The sequence below is a fragment of the Taurulus bubalis genome, assembly GCF_910589615.1.
Source record: "Taurulus bubalis genome assembly, chromosome: 3".
NCBI classification, from domain to species: domain Eukaryota; kingdom Metazoa; phylum Chordata; class Actinopteri; order Perciformes; family Cottidae; genus Taurulus; species Taurulus bubalis.
Window position 1 is genome coordinate 32,702,998 of NC_136591.1, and position 17,147 is coordinate 32,720,144.

At 42.0% G+C, this 17,147-nt stretch overlaps 3 protein-coding genes across 3 annotated transcripts; all 3 read right to left on the reverse strand.

Annotated features, from left to right (window-relative positions):
- Window positions 1-1,205: 1,205 nt before the first annotated feature.
- On the reverse strand, window positions 1,206-5,396 carry clec11a (C-type lectin domain containing 11A; the record flags this gene model as incomplete). The annotated part of the gene is made up of 5 exons (XM_079215509.1): window positions 1,206-2,448; window positions 2,940-3,023; window positions 3,427-3,534; window positions 3,744-3,845; window positions 5,291-5,396. The coding sequence occupies 5 exons, from the start codon at window positions 5,394-5,396 to the stop codon at window positions 2,036-2,038; spliced, it is 813 nt and encodes a 270-aa protein (XP_079071635.1). The 3' UTR covers window positions 1,206-2,035.
- A 3,419-nt stretch (window positions 5,397-8,815) lies between these two features.
- Window positions 8,816-14,090, reverse strand: cUnh1orf198 (chromosome Un C1orf198 homolog; the record flags this gene model as incomplete). The annotated part of the gene is made up of 6 exons (XM_079215990.1): window positions 8,816-10,300; window positions 11,260-11,616; window positions 12,230-12,397; window positions 12,615-12,740; window positions 13,257-13,307; window positions 13,785-14,090. The coding sequence occupies 6 exons, from the start codon at window positions 14,088-14,090 to the stop codon at window positions 10,244-10,246; spliced, it is 1,065 nt and encodes a 354-aa protein (XP_079072116.1). The 3' UTR covers window positions 8,816-10,243.
- Window positions 14,091-15,426: 1,336 nt separating this feature from the next.
- On the reverse strand, window positions 15,427-16,703 carry LOC306734425 (gap junction Cx32.2 protein-like; the record flags this gene model as incomplete). The annotated part of the gene is made up of 2 exons (XM_079215782.1): window positions 15,427-16,077; window positions 16,575-16,703. 2 exons carry the CDS (start codon window positions 16,701-16,703, stop codon window positions 15,427-15,429), a joined length of 780 nt encoding a protein of 259 aa, XP_079071908.1.
- Window positions 16,704-17,147: the final 444 nt, after the last annotated feature.

Genomic DNA, 17,147 nt, shown 5'->3' on the forward strand with positions numbered 1-17,147 from the left:
CGTCCATATGTGGACGATGAGCTGTGAAGAGTACGGGAACACTGGAGACATTTAGGTTGATCAGGGGTTTTATTTGGCTCTTTTTACCACATCACTGACACCACAGAGGAAGAGCAGCTCTTTGACTCACGTTTATGACGTCACGTCTCTCACTCATGACACCATGAAGAAATGTGACCGATGCAGAACTGTGAATCAAATACAAAATGATCTTCTCTTTGTCGTGTCAGTGTTGTGATGGGAGCATTTCTTAATGAGTGGTTTGACTGGATTACAATATAAATCAATGTGAAATTGTATTCTATTTGTTATAAATGTTATTTGAATTTAAATTAAATTTAAAAAGGCTTTACTTTAAAAAGGTGCTAAGTCAGAGAATGAATATAGCAGCAAACAACTATTGAGCAGAGAATTAAGTCCCTCCCCCTCTGTGTGTGTGTGTTGTAATCCCAATTTCTCAGATTAAAACATGCTGTCCTGACTCTCGTAGAGCTCACCCTCCAGTTTCCTCCTCAGGTAGACACTGTTATCTCTCTCAGCACTGTTGCTATTTGCACTTTCGCTGCCTGCTCAGCCATCGCCATGTTGAGAGCCTTGTGGAGTCAAGATATGCTCTGAATTTGCATTTTGGCGGCCCTAAATGGCAGTGAGAGGTGACATTTTTGAATTTTTTTAAAGGGCAAATTACTACATTACCCCGGAATTAGGGGAGAGATTAAGGCTGCAGCTGCATCCTCTTTTTCTTATGTAATCATAAAAACTGCTCTTTGAGATTTTACTGTAATAAAAAAACGACATAATTGCTACAAATCTGATCTTTTCTTTAAATAAAATAAGCACATCATTTGTCTGTGTTTGATGCTTAAGTCCCCCAGTGACAACCCGATATTTCTGATGAGTAGGAGCCGGGTATCAAACCTTTTTGCCTATTTGTTACCGACTGAAATGTGTTTTAATTTTATATAATTGTCATCAATTATCCGGTCAGATATGTCGTCTTCTTGTTGGATAACTAAATGAGATTGTTCTAGATTTAAATCAAAATCTTTGCCAATTTGAGAAAAAGTCCTCGTATAGTTAGTTGCATTAGACACCATTTCATATTTTAGAACTTTGGCTGTCGAAAAATGTCTCGGCCTATATTTCTAAAAGAAAGGTATCAAAAAGTATCTGCCTAGTCACAAAAAGCATTTACATTCAGTGTTTTATATACAACTCTTTTGTTTTACATGTATAGAACTCGGAATACATTTACAGTAATCATGTGTCACTTTTAGAGGTGCAAAGGGAAGTGCGATGTAAGAATGTTCTGGCCAGAGATGTTGAAGAATCAGCAGTTTGACCAGACTTTATCAAAATAGCTTCAAAGCTCAGAAGTAACAGCAAAGCACTGGCCGTTCAGCCCAAACACACATTGATTTAAATCTTTAAGAGGTTCACTATGTGCTGATTCTGAAGAAAGTGCCTCCAGCACCATTTTTCCCTTTTTTTGGGTAAACTTTGAACAAATATTTAGAATTGCCATGCGTGAAATCACAGCAGAGTCCTGACTGGTTTACATTCATATCACTGCAGCTGCATGAATAAAATATGTATTATACTAACTTCATCTGATGAAGTTTCCTACTCTTACGTATTACGTGCTTTCAGAACTTAAATGGCAATGCATGGATTTGTGCGCATTGAAAATTTGAAAAGTGAATTCTGTTTCACCTTAAAAAAAAAAAAAAATCCTTGAAATATTCTCATGCCAGATGTTTTCATCCTACATGTGGACTCTACTTAAACACTGCCGCACTAATAGCACATAGAAGTGAAATTATACTTGATATTCATATTGAAACACATTCGTTTTTCCAATGGAGAATTTAAGACGACCTCACCCTCGAATACAACCAATCCCGCTATGTTTAAAGTGTCTTTTAAAAGGACAATAAGTTATTTGAAAATATAGTGGGCTTTTATTTCTAAGGAATAATGACTGGATGGTAAAGTAAGGTGGTGAGGGAGTGAAACTTGAAAAAAAGAGTCATTTTTAAAGAGCCTCTCTGTCATCAAACTCGCACATGTAGTGCATGGTCCGGTCGCAGTAGTGGTCCCACCAGTCGCCGTCGTCCGACGACATCGCCACGCAGTTCTCCCGCCTCCCGCCGTCCGGCTGGCTGGACAGGAAGTGTCTGCGCCACTGGAAGTACGAGACCGGCGTCCCGTCGTCGAAGTGGTACGTGCCCTCGGAGCGCAGGTCGTTGACGCCCAGCCAGACGGGCCAGTTTCCCGGGTGGAAGAAGGACTTGACGTAGTCAGCGAGGGCCTCCTGCTCGCGGCGGTCGCGCGGCATCGCCATGCGGCCGCCGCGCTCCAGGCACTTCCGGTTCGCCCCCGCGTAGTCCTCGTGCCTGTTGTACACGAGGTAGCATTTGTATCCCAGCCGGTGTCCCTTCTGGCAACCTGAGAAGCAGAGGAAGGTATGGTAGCTCAATTCTGCAGTAAAATATACAAATAAAATGGAAAGTCGAAAATTCTGAGATAATTTTTCACCAGATAACAGGAAGGAAACAAAACAAAAAAAGCCAGTGGCACTGAAACGCATGCACACTTACTATCTCATCATTTTGTCTTTCTATCTCATAATTTTGACTTTCTATCTCATCATTTCGACTTTCGATCTCATAGTTATGACTTTCTATCTCATCATTTCTATTCTCATAATTTGTTATTTTATCAGCAGGGACAAATCAATCATCCATTAATAAAACCTGCATCAACGTGTGGTTTCTGTCCACCAGAGGGCAGCGCAACAAGCTGTTACTACAACACAACTTTAGATTGAATCACCAGACAAAGTTTATGCTGCACATAGTGCAAACTGTTGCATATTTTACACAGCAGACACAGAGCATTACGTTGGAGTTGTGTTTGTATGAAAGTAACAGTGTTACCTTCCAGTCTTCCCATCTCCTTGCGGTTGTCCTTGCTGTGCTGGTAGACCTCCCGGATGCTGTCCTCCAGCTCCTCCACCTTAGCTACCATGTTAGTGATGGGGAACACCAAAAACAAGGAGACGTGAAGCTCAGTACAGGGCAGAGCCCTCTTGGCTTCCTTTTAAAGGTAAGGATCTATGGCAAATTAAACTCTCCGATGGATTGCACCGCCACAGTTTATTAAAGTGGGATTCCTTTTTAATGATGGTCTATATAGAGAACGCCCAAATACAGTTAATCTCATTCACTTTCTTTCTTTCATTCTCATTCATTGTTTTTTTCCTTCATATTGTGCAATACAATACCTTATACTTTTTAGCAGAGGGGGGCGCTACACGTAGCCTTCATTTGTCCATTTTACAGTGAACATGTCTGACTTTCATGTCTGAAAATAGTATAAAAAAATGATTTGGTGGAAAGAGAAATGTGGATATGATCATCTTACCATCCACCCTGATCAGACGGTCCATTAGCTGGCTGACTTTAACATCCAAGGTGTAGTGACCAACATTCAGCTTGTGGATCCCCTGGTCCATATCGGCTAATCTGGACACTAAGAGAATATATAGTACGGTAAAATGGAGGAGAAGAACAGGAAAGAGAAATGTGTTGCGTTCATATGAAATCTGACTGTGCTACTTTAAAGTACAGCGATAAGGCTCATAGTTATTAGGTTAGAGTAATATATGACGCAGTTATTTTCCGCAGTGGTGGCATATAGGGAGTGTTCAATCTGAACTGGATCTGGATAAGGAGACTCACAGACATAGTTGTATGAGTTTTCAAAGTCCGTCATCGGGCTGGTTGGCTCTGGTTCAGGCTCTGGAAGAATATCAGGAACGTCCCCTCGCACCCTCTTCAACCCTGAAGGCGATGCCTGACACACACACACACACACACACACACACACACACACACACAAATTACAATTTAAACATTTCTCAGGTGCTGTGTCCACCACATGTAAATTCTGTTAGATGAAATGAAACCAAACACAAGTTCCACGTAACCAATCACAACTCAAAGCAAACTTCTTCGGGTTGTATCCCAAATGCAAATGACAAATCTGTTATTTGTTATCTCTGTCATCCTCTGTGCACATCTGGACCTGTTTTCATTTGAAAAGTCTCAATTTTCGAAAGAAGACACATGTATTAGGATTATGAAACAGGATTATGAAACGAGGGAATTTAAGTAATTGTACTCCTTATGGATTCAGAAGCCGCATGTGTAAAATATATTCTCATACATTTGTTGCATGGTTCTGGGCCTGTGGGTCGTCTGGGATTATTGAAGCAGCAACAAACGTCTTTGTCATTAAATGGTTGTTCAATGATAGTTGTTTCTTTAGTTTTAGTTTAGTTTATTATAACAAAAGTATATAACAACAAACAGCATAGAGTGTGCAGGAGAGGTAAGAAACCCCACAGGGTTTACAATAAATCCTCCCCTCAAAGTTTTACTATGTATCCTTCCAAAGAGATGCTCTGCTGTATTGTACGGCAAATTGACCAAGAGTTGTATTGTAAATATGTCATAAAATACATAATAATGAGATGATAATAATGGAGACAAAACAATAATCCAATAAAAATGATCAGTAAACTGAACTAAATGATTAACTATATGTTGGAAAAGGAGTAACAAGTATACAATTATAAGGTCCTACCCATTTATAAACTTCTAAACTTAAATAACTCAAATAATGAACTTAATGTTTATCACATACACATAAACAATAATCTCAAAATATATAAAGATACTTCAATAATATGGACCACAATTTTTCCATCCTCAACATCCTCTAAATGACATGCAGGATGGGGTGTTTTTGATCTTTATCTTTAGTATTGTCAAAATTAATCCGTTTTAGCTTGAAACCATGTATACATTTTAATCACTATCAAACACCATATGTGCCACCATGTTCCCTCTGAGGCATATGGACCGGCAGAAGGAGATGGCGGTTTCATTTGGAAGTCCGACACACACATTAGTGGAGGGAACAAACTGCCAGATGGACTCGCTCCTCTCGGTCCATCATCATAAATATAGTCTGTAAAACCACTATCATCCTCAACGTGTCTGGTTCATTTGCACTTCAACCACCTCAGCGTAATATCTAGCAAAAATAACATCTCATTGTTTATCTATCTTTTGCTTGATTTAGCTCGACCAGACTCCCTCCTCTACACACGCTCAGACCACCGTGAATGGTGGTCTCTGCAAAGAAACAGATGCACAGCAGCAACACGTCAATGCAATACAGTTTGAAGTTAATTGAGTCCAAGCGCACATGCAGTACACACAATCGGTCCTGACCTGTGTTGGTGTGGCGGCGGCCGTCCCTGTAGGAACACACACACCCAGAGAACATAAACAAAGGAGAGCGAGCGAGGTGGCAGCCGGTCCCATTTTCTGCTTCCTAATAACTCTGCTTTTACTTCAGCAGCACAACTCCCTCTGAGTCTCTCTCTCCTCGTTCCCTCCCGACCTTCGCGCTTCCCTCCCAGATGTGATCCAGGAGTCAGCAAAGCATGGAGCAGCAGCAGCCGCCGCAGGGATCTCCCATTAGAAATGTGAACGAGTGAAAGAAAAAACACACGCACAGATGCCGAAATGCCAGGTGTTTGGAAAACAAGTCAGAATCACTTCCCAGTCGTGCCTCCGCTCTCCGTCCTGTTCAGGATGTCACTCCTCTGCTGCCAAACAACAGGAAAGCTCTATGTTTTTGCTCCCACCTCCCATTTCCACTCTTTGTGTGAACTCTGTTGTTTTAACGCAGGGGGATGACAACACAGGTAATGCATTGTTGAGGCCCTTCAAATGTGTTTTTTTAATCTTAGCCTAAAGAGAAATTCACTGTTCAAAGAAAACCACATATCTATCTCCCAAATGTCATAAGCGAAGAAAAGCAGTTCTCAGCTTTGTGACTGTGCACTTCAGAAAGGCACGTGGTTTTCTGTGCACGACTTTTGATAATTTGGTTTGGAGAGAAAGAAAATCTAATCTGAAGATACAAGACTTCCATCCGCATTGACAAACATCCTCAGTTCACGAGCAGTGTAAATAACTATAATGTCAGGTAAGCACATTTTCCTCATAACCTGAATCAGATTAAAACTCATAGTTGTGTACACTTTAATATAATAATCTCAATTCAATGTCCACTTACTAGCTTTTTCTGGGGCTTTCAACCACATTCAACTGCCTTCAAGGCAGATGGAGTTTGCTCCTGTCGTACGGATCTCTCGTGTTCATTTTTCTCTTCAATGTTTGGCACAGAAGTTCAGTTTTGGCCCATTTGTCAAACTACTGAAAAACTCATATTTACAAGATCAAGAGTGAACTTTCATGCCTGATGTACAATTTATATCTTGTGTTAACATCCTTAACGTTTAATCCTGGCTTAAACGTTGGCTGAATTCGGTGGCAAAGAGAAAACCCTGCATGCCTGTACACATGAGCAGACTGTGGTCATAAAGTCTCTCTCACAGACACACACACACACACGCACACACGCTGGCATATATGGATGTACACACACAGCCCTTCTATTAATCAGGCCTGCTTGCCAAGCTTTTTAGTGTAATTAGATAAATCCTCAGGAAGAGAAATATGAGGTTCTGAATCTATTCAGGGGAAATGACGACATTCAAATAAATGTGTGTGTGTGTGTGTGTGTGTAACAGAAGGTATGCCAGTTAAAATGCCACAAGAATCCAAGAGTTTCCAAGGGAAGGGAGACGGGGCTCTGTGATCCGGAGACTGGGAGGAGCTCCAGCAGCGCCCGGCCTGTGAGCGTCTGCGCTCAACAAAGAGAGACGAATGTGTGAGTCTGCAGGGCGGCTGCACGTTACACACAGCTGTTCCAGTACACGGCGGAGTCCAAAACGACAAACTTTTTTCCAGACTTCAGATTGGATTCAAACAAGGGTCTGGGGGAAAAAGGGTGTATCCTTGTTTTGACCTTGGTGGTTGTTGTTGATGTTCCACTGTGAACAATCAAAGAAACAGCATTCAAAATAACCAGTCAATGAATCGGTTAGTCAATCAACTGAAAAGGAATCAGAAACTATTTTGGTTCAGTCGCCTTTTTATGAAGAAAACAGACAATCTTACAGCGTCTAAAATGTGAAAGCTCCTGCTTTTATTTATCTTATATGATATTAAATTAATGATTTGGGTATTATGGACTGTTCATCAACAATAAAACTAATTTGAACAAGTTACCATGGGCTTCAGGGAATTGCCCTGAACATTTCTCACATTTAATAAACCCAACGATTCAGCGAGAGAATAGTTGATAATAACAATGATGAATATATAAGTTATATTTTTTATGTATGAGAATTACATTTAAAAGCACCCCATCAAATTCCCAACGCATCTCTTTAGTATTGCTGTCCACAAGATTACAATGTATGAAATGAAATTACTGTTTTTTGATCTACATTTGTGTATTTGTGCATATATTAAAATGCAGATGTTTTGCATACTTTGCTCTCTCCCCATATGCCATCAGGACAAAAAACATGTGGACGACTCGATTAACGTACAACTATCTGCTGGCCTCCAAAATAGGAAAGAAATGTCAGTGTGGCGCACAGCTCACTCAGTATCAGTCCGATCAGTTTTCTGTTCAATAAACCGCCACATCTTATTAGATATTAGGAAATCAAAATAACTGTCCTGTTCCTGTTTCTACTCATACCGTGCAACGGTTTTTCATTCACCCAAACATTCGTAGTAAAGAAAAAGTGAGAGGGAACACAAAGCAGCCCTTCAGAGTGAGGAGGTGTTGGGCGGTGCAGCAGGGAGGCGGTTGGACTGGACAAAGGTGCCACAGTTCAGCGAGGGATGATGAACACAAACATACAGTAAAGACCAACGCTGATACAGAATATATTTAGATGTAATCTGTGTGTGGCGGATTTTGTTCTGATGTGACAAATCTTCTCTGGCCAGTTTAAAGGCCTACAATTATTAATTAAGTAGTGCTTTAGTAACACACACATTGTAAAACAGTGTGATCTAGTTGAAATAAAAAATGGGAATTTCACACAAACACACAGTTTGTTTGCAGGTCTTGGATTGTACAAGCACAAATAGAAAAACATTTTTTTAAAGCCTTCAGTGGCTCCAGAGGGAGCGGTGATATCTCTTGAGTCAGCGTTTGCTGGGGCTGAAGACTACAAGTTTGAAAATGATAATTATCCTGACCATCTTAAATGTAATAGATGCTGTACTGGATTATACCCCCATTGGATCCTACCAAACTGACATGCGAGGAGGACTAGGGTGAGACGGGGCAACGCAGTTTAAAACATATATTTCTGCACAAGGCACGGCCTCATTCAAAGAAGTCTTACACCCATGGCACTGTTCACCTTTCGAAACTGGCCAGAAAATACCCTCACCCGTTATGTCACCACTGTCCAGCTGTGCTCGCTCGCATGTTACAGCATACATCATGTATGAAACACAGTAACACTGTGCGGTGGCTGCTTTGTGCCCGAGGGAGACGGTCAAATGAGGTGGTTATTCTAAACTGGGCCAATGTGTTGTTCAACTGAACAGCACAAAGTTTCCTCTGAGCACCAGACACCCATCCCTCCTCTACGAAATGGCATTTTGGATCTGGTAGGAATTACAGCTGGAGGGATTGATGTCATGGAGGTCGACAAGAATGCAAAACAATCTTCGACTGATGTTGCATTTGTAACCATAACAGACACTCCTGGTGGTGACGACCTCATTCCGCTCTCTGGAGAAATTCTGCAGAATATGGAAGAGGGAGTCATTTCTCAGAAAAAAAGACAAAAGACCAAAAACAGGTTTGACTTTTTATTTACTTCCTTCTAATATTTGACCTCAAAATGCACGAGTGCAATATACAAGTATAGCTTAAGATACAATCAGCCAATAAATATAAAATTCAGTAAAATAGTACTCTAATCATGTAAACCGGATTTCAGATGTGGTACAAATCTCGACATGCCGGCCTATTTATCTAAAACACGACGGTCGACTGTGTCTTTTTTCACTATAAATGCACACTAGCTCTGCTCAGCACTCGTTTGAAGGTGGCGGTTGAGAGGGGTGACTTGGTGGAGGAGCGTTGTGGAGACACTAAATCCATACAAGACATCCGTAACAGGTTCCCACAGCAGCCTGGACATTCAGTCCATGAGGTTTCCATGACACAAGTTTAAGCACTTCCACGACCGTTCTTTTTGGTTTCATTCTGGATTCCACATTAATTTAACCCACCATCTAATTCAGTGACGTGTGTGACGTGTGAATGTTGGAAAATACATTCGGTATCATTTCTACAAAGTGATGCAACGGTAAAATCCCGCAATATTCCCCACCTGAATGAACATCCTTTAAAAATTCCATGATATTCCATGAATTTCAAGAACTCCATAACCAGTAGGAACACCGCCTGTTAATAATTGCACCATCTTGGCCGAGACTGCGGCTCTGAGCACTGCAACTGTAAAACTCTTAGGTTTATAGGAATATATAGGTACGTATAAATAAAAGCACATTAGAGAGCTAAATCTTTGTAACAAAAAAGACGGATGAGTGTTCTAGTGTTCTGCACACATGAAACTTTGACATGCTTATGCTACAAAATACGTTCTTGTTTGCTAGGTTAGTGTCTAAAAGTTACATGTGAAGGCGGCCAAGTCGCACCGTTACCGTGCACTCACACTGCAGACGTGATTGACCGGTTACCAGAGTTACAAGACATCTTTGGCTAATGTCATGAGAAAATGTATCCACGACTGCTTTTTGTTGGTGTTGATAAAAGAAAAACATTGGGGTTTTCGTACCACCTCATCCCTCCAATTTATTTATTTGACAGCCTTCGGGGTAAAAGCATGTATATTCTAAATCACATTTTGATGCCGTTCCAAACGTGCGTGTCATCTTTTAACTGAGCTGATCGCAGTGTGAATGCACAGTCAGAGGGAGCACAACCCCGGCTCACTCTGCGCTTAGTGGCCACGGGGTGTTTGGCAAGAAATCAAAAAACCTGATTAAGAGAGGGGGAGGGGAACACCAGCACACGGGCAGTGGCATAATGTCTTAACAAGCCACTGAAGATAATTACAACAATATAAATGTGGTCATTCTAAAAACTGGCGTGCTGTTCATTCAACGTGGATGTCTGTGGTCATGGCAGTGTGGTCCTTCTTTAGGGTGATGATGAGGATGATTCATTCATAGCGGTGGCTGGCCTCGGTTATGGTTTACCAGTTGTCTAAGAAGTCGAATCCAGTCTTCAGGAGGTTGTTGTTCGTGTTGAACTGAGGAGGTAGGGAGAGACAGACAGCAAGATACAGTTCATTACATTTGACTGGCTATTAGAAACAATAGTGTTTTAACTTTAGTTCTTTCCGTCTACCTACGACTAATTTAGCTAGACTCTTTTAATTGCATCGCTCAAGAGTTGTACCATTTTATTTCCCTAAAGCATGAAGCCGTTCTGTCACATCCGTCCTTGTTACATGTCAAGATGCTTTTAAACCCGCTTGGTTGTGTTTGTTTGGGCAGGTGTGAGAGCAGAGAATGAAACTTGGGTGCAGACTAAACAACCAGACAGAGACTGAAAGGTTCGGTTCAGCGCCAATTGGACTGAAGCTGCTCGTCTGTTATGAAAGCAAAACAGGCCGCAAAACAACGCAGGCCTGTGCGATTTTTTTTCTTCTTCATTAATCCACCTACTGATCGCAACTAAATATTTACAGCTCCTAGTTAGTGTTTATTAAGTCAGTCTGAACAAGAAACAGACCAGAACTAAGAGGCAACAATGTAGGGAACCAAACTGCAGTTGTGAAAGTGGCCTTTAGAACGTGTGGGATAGATGAAGAACTACTGCTGCGGGTCTATAAATATTGGGCTGAACGTGATTTTAAAGGCACGTTGTATTATTGACCACATCGTGATGTCACAGCGGGTCTTCACCTTTTATGATCCGAGTAGACATATACGAGGTGTGCACAGCTCTCCAATCAAGCACTTTCAAGGTAGATTTCCGAACTCTAAGCCTTTATCATCACTACTATTCTAATTGTTACTAGAAATGCACTTGTACATTTTTTTTTCTCTCTCTCTCCCAGATTTAATTTATACTCACAGCAGTCAATGTATATTGTCACTGTTCACAATATAAAAAAGGGGGACCACTCAGTTGTTGTAGTCGCCCCAAGACTGTGGAACAGCATCCCCCATCCTGTCCAATCTTTGTATATATTTCAGAACTCACCTGGGCAAAGGTGGGGCTGGCGGATGAACCGTCGTCCTCCTTCCCTTTCTCCACCCTGGCGGGGTGGTGGGAGGGCTTGGACATCATGCTGGAGGAGAACACTTCATCCACGGTGTTACCGACTGACGGCAGGGTGCTCTGAGAGCGCTCCCATCCCGCCACCGACGACGACACGCTGACAGGGGGTGGCGGGTTTGGCGAGATGGAGATGGACGCAGGTGTTGCGCTCACAGCGACGGGGATAGCGATGGGGGGGTGGGGGGCAGGGGGTTTGGGCGCTCGGTGCTTGGTGGTCCTGGTGGGAGCTGGAGGGTGGGGGTCTTCTGCCTCGTGCTCCTTGGTGGTGACAGTGGTCTCCTGTGGAAAAATCATATTTATTGTTGACATTATCAAGGCTAATGAGATTGTTAAAGTATGTTTAAGATCATTTTAATTGGTAGGAAAGCAACAAAATGGCGATGTTTTGAAATAGTTAGGAATCTGATTGTGATGAAGAAGAGTGGCATATTTGTTGACATTTCCTTTAAGTTTCTTGTATGATCACGGCACGCTACAAAGGCGGTTGATGTGGACGGAATGAAAATGGAAAAATCCCAGCAACAACAAATGTGCACAAAACTAGAAAAGGAAGAACAGCAAAGTAGAACATTCAGAAACAATATAGACATTCATATCATTGTTTTCTCTTTGGACTGCATTCACCATCTGCTTCTCACACTTGTGGAGGCTTCACAGATGCCAGCCATCTCGGGTTCAGACTCGACTCTATTTCCGGATGCACGGCTCGATAAGAAAAGTGACAAGCGTTGGGGTGGGGAGCTTGCTTTCAATCTGTTGTTTGTTAGGAACTGTCCAGACCCGAAAAGCCACCACGCTTGTGCCAAAATGTGGGAACAAACGTGAGCGGCGGCTGTTGCTTGAACTAAAAACGTCACCAGACAGGAGAATCGCGGAAGGTTTCAGCAATTACCTGTCGGAGGTAGGAGGGGAGGGATTTCTCTCCTTTCTCGAGAGACTTGATCTGGCTCGGGGTGAGGGACTGGAAGTCGGCTTGCTCTCCCTCCAGCCTGGACCTCTCGGCGCTGATCTTCCAGAAAGACGACTCTTCCTCCGGCCTCCGTGCCTCACTGACGGACACCTTCACAGTCGCACAATAACACGTTTGTTTTAAAGTGTCTCAAGATTAGGGGCTGTTTATCAAAAAACACAATTGTATGGCCTCTTTAGTGAAATTCCTGGGACATTTTCTTTCTTTTGTTGCGATTGTGATTCAAGTTAGAGTAAAGGTTAGTCAAAAAGCAATTCCTACTGGAGATATCATTAACAAAATGACAACAATGCGCTCCTTATCATACCTTGGTTCCTGGCATGCTCTTGCCAATCTGGCTGGAATGAGGAACCTTTGCCGCCTTGGAGTCGGCCTGCGAGGCCGAGAGCCCCTGGTCGGCAGGGCCCAACGTCAAGCTGAAGTCCAACTGGCTCTGAAAGAAGGCAGCACCAATATCTCACAGTGCTACATGCATATTTCAGGCAGAAAAACAACCAAGTGTTTGGATGATGTAATTGCAGGGATCAAGGAAAGGCTATAAATAGACCCGTTTGCTAATTTGAAACTACAACACATAAATCCTAACTGAATTGCTGACCATTATGATGATCGAGTAATCATTTAAGTAAATTATCCAGCCACAACGCCAAACATTGTCTGGTACTTAAATGGGATGATCAATTATTTTCAGTTTTATGCATTTGCGAATTGATAATTTGGAGGTTTTAAGATTGGGGGTTTGATAAAACAAACAATTTGAAGATGTCCAAAAAGGGCTCTCCAACGGGATTCTTACTAGTCTGACATTTTTATAGCCTACACAATTAATTAGTGAACATTTTGTCAACAACAAAACAAAAACAACATAGTTACAGCACGACAATATTGTGCAAAATGTAGTCACAGACACATTTGTGTCAGACTCAAACTTAATATTGAATATAATTACCTTGGTCTCCCACGAGAAGGGTGCAGAATGCTCATCTTGCCAGGTAATGTCCTGCACAGAAACACAACAGTTTCAACTGACACACACCCAGGGCTTCCCTTCAATAGCCTAATAAGCATGACGACACGCAGCTGATACCATACCGAAGACTAAAGTCGACATTATTTACATTCAAGCCAGCAAAAACACAACCACAACAACAACATGAACCGAACACACACACACACACACACACACACACACACACACACACACACACACACACACACACACGTTATTAACATGAACCTATTGTAAGTATGTCCAACGTATTGATATGCATTTATATCAGCCGACGATTCCCTGTGATTGTGACTAAATGCCACTTCAAACGGCTGCTCGTACGTAACATACCAGGAAGCCACGATGACGTAGTTATGCGTTTCACCGGCTACGTGGCTAACGTACGTGGCTAACAACACGGGTTACTCTGCTCTCTAAAAACACACACAAAGACATGTCATAACAATTAAAATGCGGTCCAAGTACCTCCTCGCCGAAATGAACTATCTTCTGGCCCGTTTGAATGAGCAGTTTCGGGTAGCAAACCACGTCGTCGCGGTCGACTCTGTGCATGGCGTATCGGGCTTGGATGTGAGGATCCATCATTCCGCTGTCGATGGCGCTGTCCTGCTCTTGCGGCGTCATCGTCTCCCATGACTGGCCGTGCTTGGCCTCAATGGTCTTCCTCTCCTGCATTATCTTCCTCGCCATGGAGTTGATAGAGGAGAAGTATTCGAACTTCTTTTCCTCCATCCTGTGGGCGTCGAGCCCCGCCATGGTCGCGGCGGCCATCTTTAACTGCTTTTCAGCTGTTGTTTATTGTGTGAGGAGGAGAAGGGAGCTGGTGGGCGGGGCCGTGTGGGCGGTGGGCGGGGCCACGGGGGAGCACAGTTGTGCGGGTTAACTGCGCCATCTAGTGGTGTGGCGCTGCACCCACCACCCACAGGTTGGTGCTGAAATGCCTTAATACTTTCTCTTTATGGGGGGAACCTAAAAGGTCATTGACATTATGACCTTTTAGGTCATTGACATTATGACCTTTTAGGTTGACACGGGGAACTTGTCAGCAAACTGTTACTTATTTAGCTACACATCCAAAAGTTACGGAGCAGCAATACTGTACAGTTGGAGTCCCAACAACATGTCTGTCGAAAGTAGGTCCACTTTGTTTTAGCCCTTGTTTATCTGCCTCTTGAGCTGCTAAACCCTGAGTCAATGTCAACAAGGTAAGATTGCATGAGCAAACAGTCGCTTATCCAGAACACATGCAGAAATGGGTCCTTGAGTGAATGTCCAGAAAATGTACTCGTAATTTTACTTGCATTGTGATTATTGTGATCAAACTACTATGATCGGAGATTTTACACCAGAATAGTTTAATAACAATATATTTATTTCTAATTTCGTTGTTTTTATGTTATCTAAATCAGTGATTTCTAGAATGTTAAATGTGATGAATCATGAAATCATGATGTTTGAAATGCTTTGGACTAAACTTCCAAAATGTTTAATAAACATAATTTTTTTTTTTTTTTTACACATGCACATGGCATATTCAAATACAAAACATGAAACAAAGGAACAATTTGTTATTAAAATATTTACAATCCTATAAGTCATGCCTGCAAATGTAATAATATTGACAAGAAACTGATAAGTAGTAACTGTCAGTGTGCACAGCAACAACAACAAAAAACTTGTAGCCCGACTAAATGGCTTTCAGCCAATGCAAACTGGTCCCGGGACACAGCTCATTGTTTAGACCACAGCGGAGAGACAACAGTCTCAGTACCAATGTGCCACTTGGGGGAGCAATAGTCAAAAATATGTTGTGGAAAGTAAAAAACACAAAGCAAGAACAAAACGAAATCACAAAAGCTCACTTTTTGTACAATTTTTAAACGTTTTCTTCAGTGATGCAGTATCTTTATATATTCTATTATTCTTGTGTATTTTTTCAATTTCCATAAATATTTCCAAATGTGCATCACTTTCATGATTTATTTTTGTTTTGTTCCATCACATAAATAAATAACGCTGAGTGTAGTTTTACACAATTCCTCTCAATTCAGTTACATTGCTATTATTATGTTTCCTTTTTTCGCCTGCTGGATCTATGGGGCCTTCTTCAGGCTGTGCTTTGGCTGACATCATGGAGGCCGAGCTTCTCGTGGTTCACCAGACGCTCTCCGTTTGAACGCAGGTGAAGAGCAATGGCCGGCACTTTTTTCGCCTTTCGTCTGGACGAGCGAGCGCACGCCAGGTAGAAGATCTCGGCCACGTTGAGCACCAGAGAGATGCAGGCCACGACGAGCATGAAGATGATGAAGATGGTCTTCTCTGTGGGGCGAGACATGTAGCACTCTACAGTGAAGGGACAGGGGGCTCGGGTACAGACGACCCTCGGTTCCATGATGAACCCGTACAGGTAATACTGGCCCACGATGAACGCTACCTCCAGGAGGATTCTGAAAAATATGGAGGTCATGTAGTTTCCCAGAAGGTCGCCTTTAATCTCGACGTGGCCCTTGTCGTCAGAGTACTTTGGAACTTTGGCGACTTCGCTCCTGTGGGTCGCCATGTGTTCCCTCATCTTATTTTCCTTGTGGATAATGTGGAGGACGTGGCCGAGGTAGATCAGCGTTGGAGTTGACACAAAGATAATCTGGAGGACCCAGAACCGGATGTGTGAGATCGGGAAGGCCTGGTCGTAGCAGACGTTCTTGCAACCAGGCTGCTTGGTGTTGCAAATCATGTTCGACTGTTCATCTCCCCACACCTGCAATGTCCAGATGAGAAGTTAATATCATGATATATATATCAGATGAAGTGAACACAAAGGCATTTTATTTGAGCTTGCATAACAAATCTTGCTGTGCCCACTAGTGTAATTAGATAATTGTGTTGATAACATCATGATAAACGAGCAGGATACAAAATGGCATTCTGGAGATACGTTGTTGTGTTGTGGTTCTACAAACAATAAGACTCAGATTTCAAGTTAGAGTCATATTTCTTTTTCTTTTTTTCTAAATCAATAAAAAAGAGCAAACTTAAATAAAGAAAAAAACATGTTTTTTTCCCGTTACCAACAAGTAAGCAGATTTCATTGAGTCAGGGTTTCATTGAGCTGTGGGTCTTTGATACGGCCACCAGAGGGCGTCATTTCACATGAAAGCTCTTAACGTCTCCTAAAATGGATTCAGGCGTTCAGTTACCTCAATCAGTGAGGTAAAGCGCTACAAATAAATACAGTATGAAAAAAAAGAAGGTGACCTTCTCTGCTCCAGCTCCGAGGATCATGATCCTGAAGATGAAAAGCACGATGAGCCAGACCTTCCCGATGACGGTGGAGTGGGACTGGACCTTGTCCAGCAGAGAGGACAGAAAACCCCATTCTCCCATGGTCTCTGATCTGTAGGGAAAAAGCAAATCAAATAATATTTTAGACAATAAAAAGCATTCTTAAAAATGTAAATCCCTTCTTTTGTCATTGCCCAGGTGAGTTATAATATTACAGGCATGTACAAAGTGAAAACTGGTAAATTTGTATCAAGTGTTTGAGAACAAAAGCATAATTTGTAAAAATGTAATTAGTATTTTGTTGTTTATTTAAGTCTTGAATGGTCCATTTACCCGTGCTATTTTGGTCTCCATATTACATACAGCACAAAATGATGGGACAAGGCATTTTGGTGTTTTTACACGTAGCAGCAGGTGCTTTGAGTCGTGATTATAGATTAACATTAAGGGTAAAACATTGTCAACATCAGAAGGAAGTTTGTTTTGCTGAGTAGACACAATCCCACATTGTAAAAACCCTCACCAGAAGTGTGGCATGATCTGAAC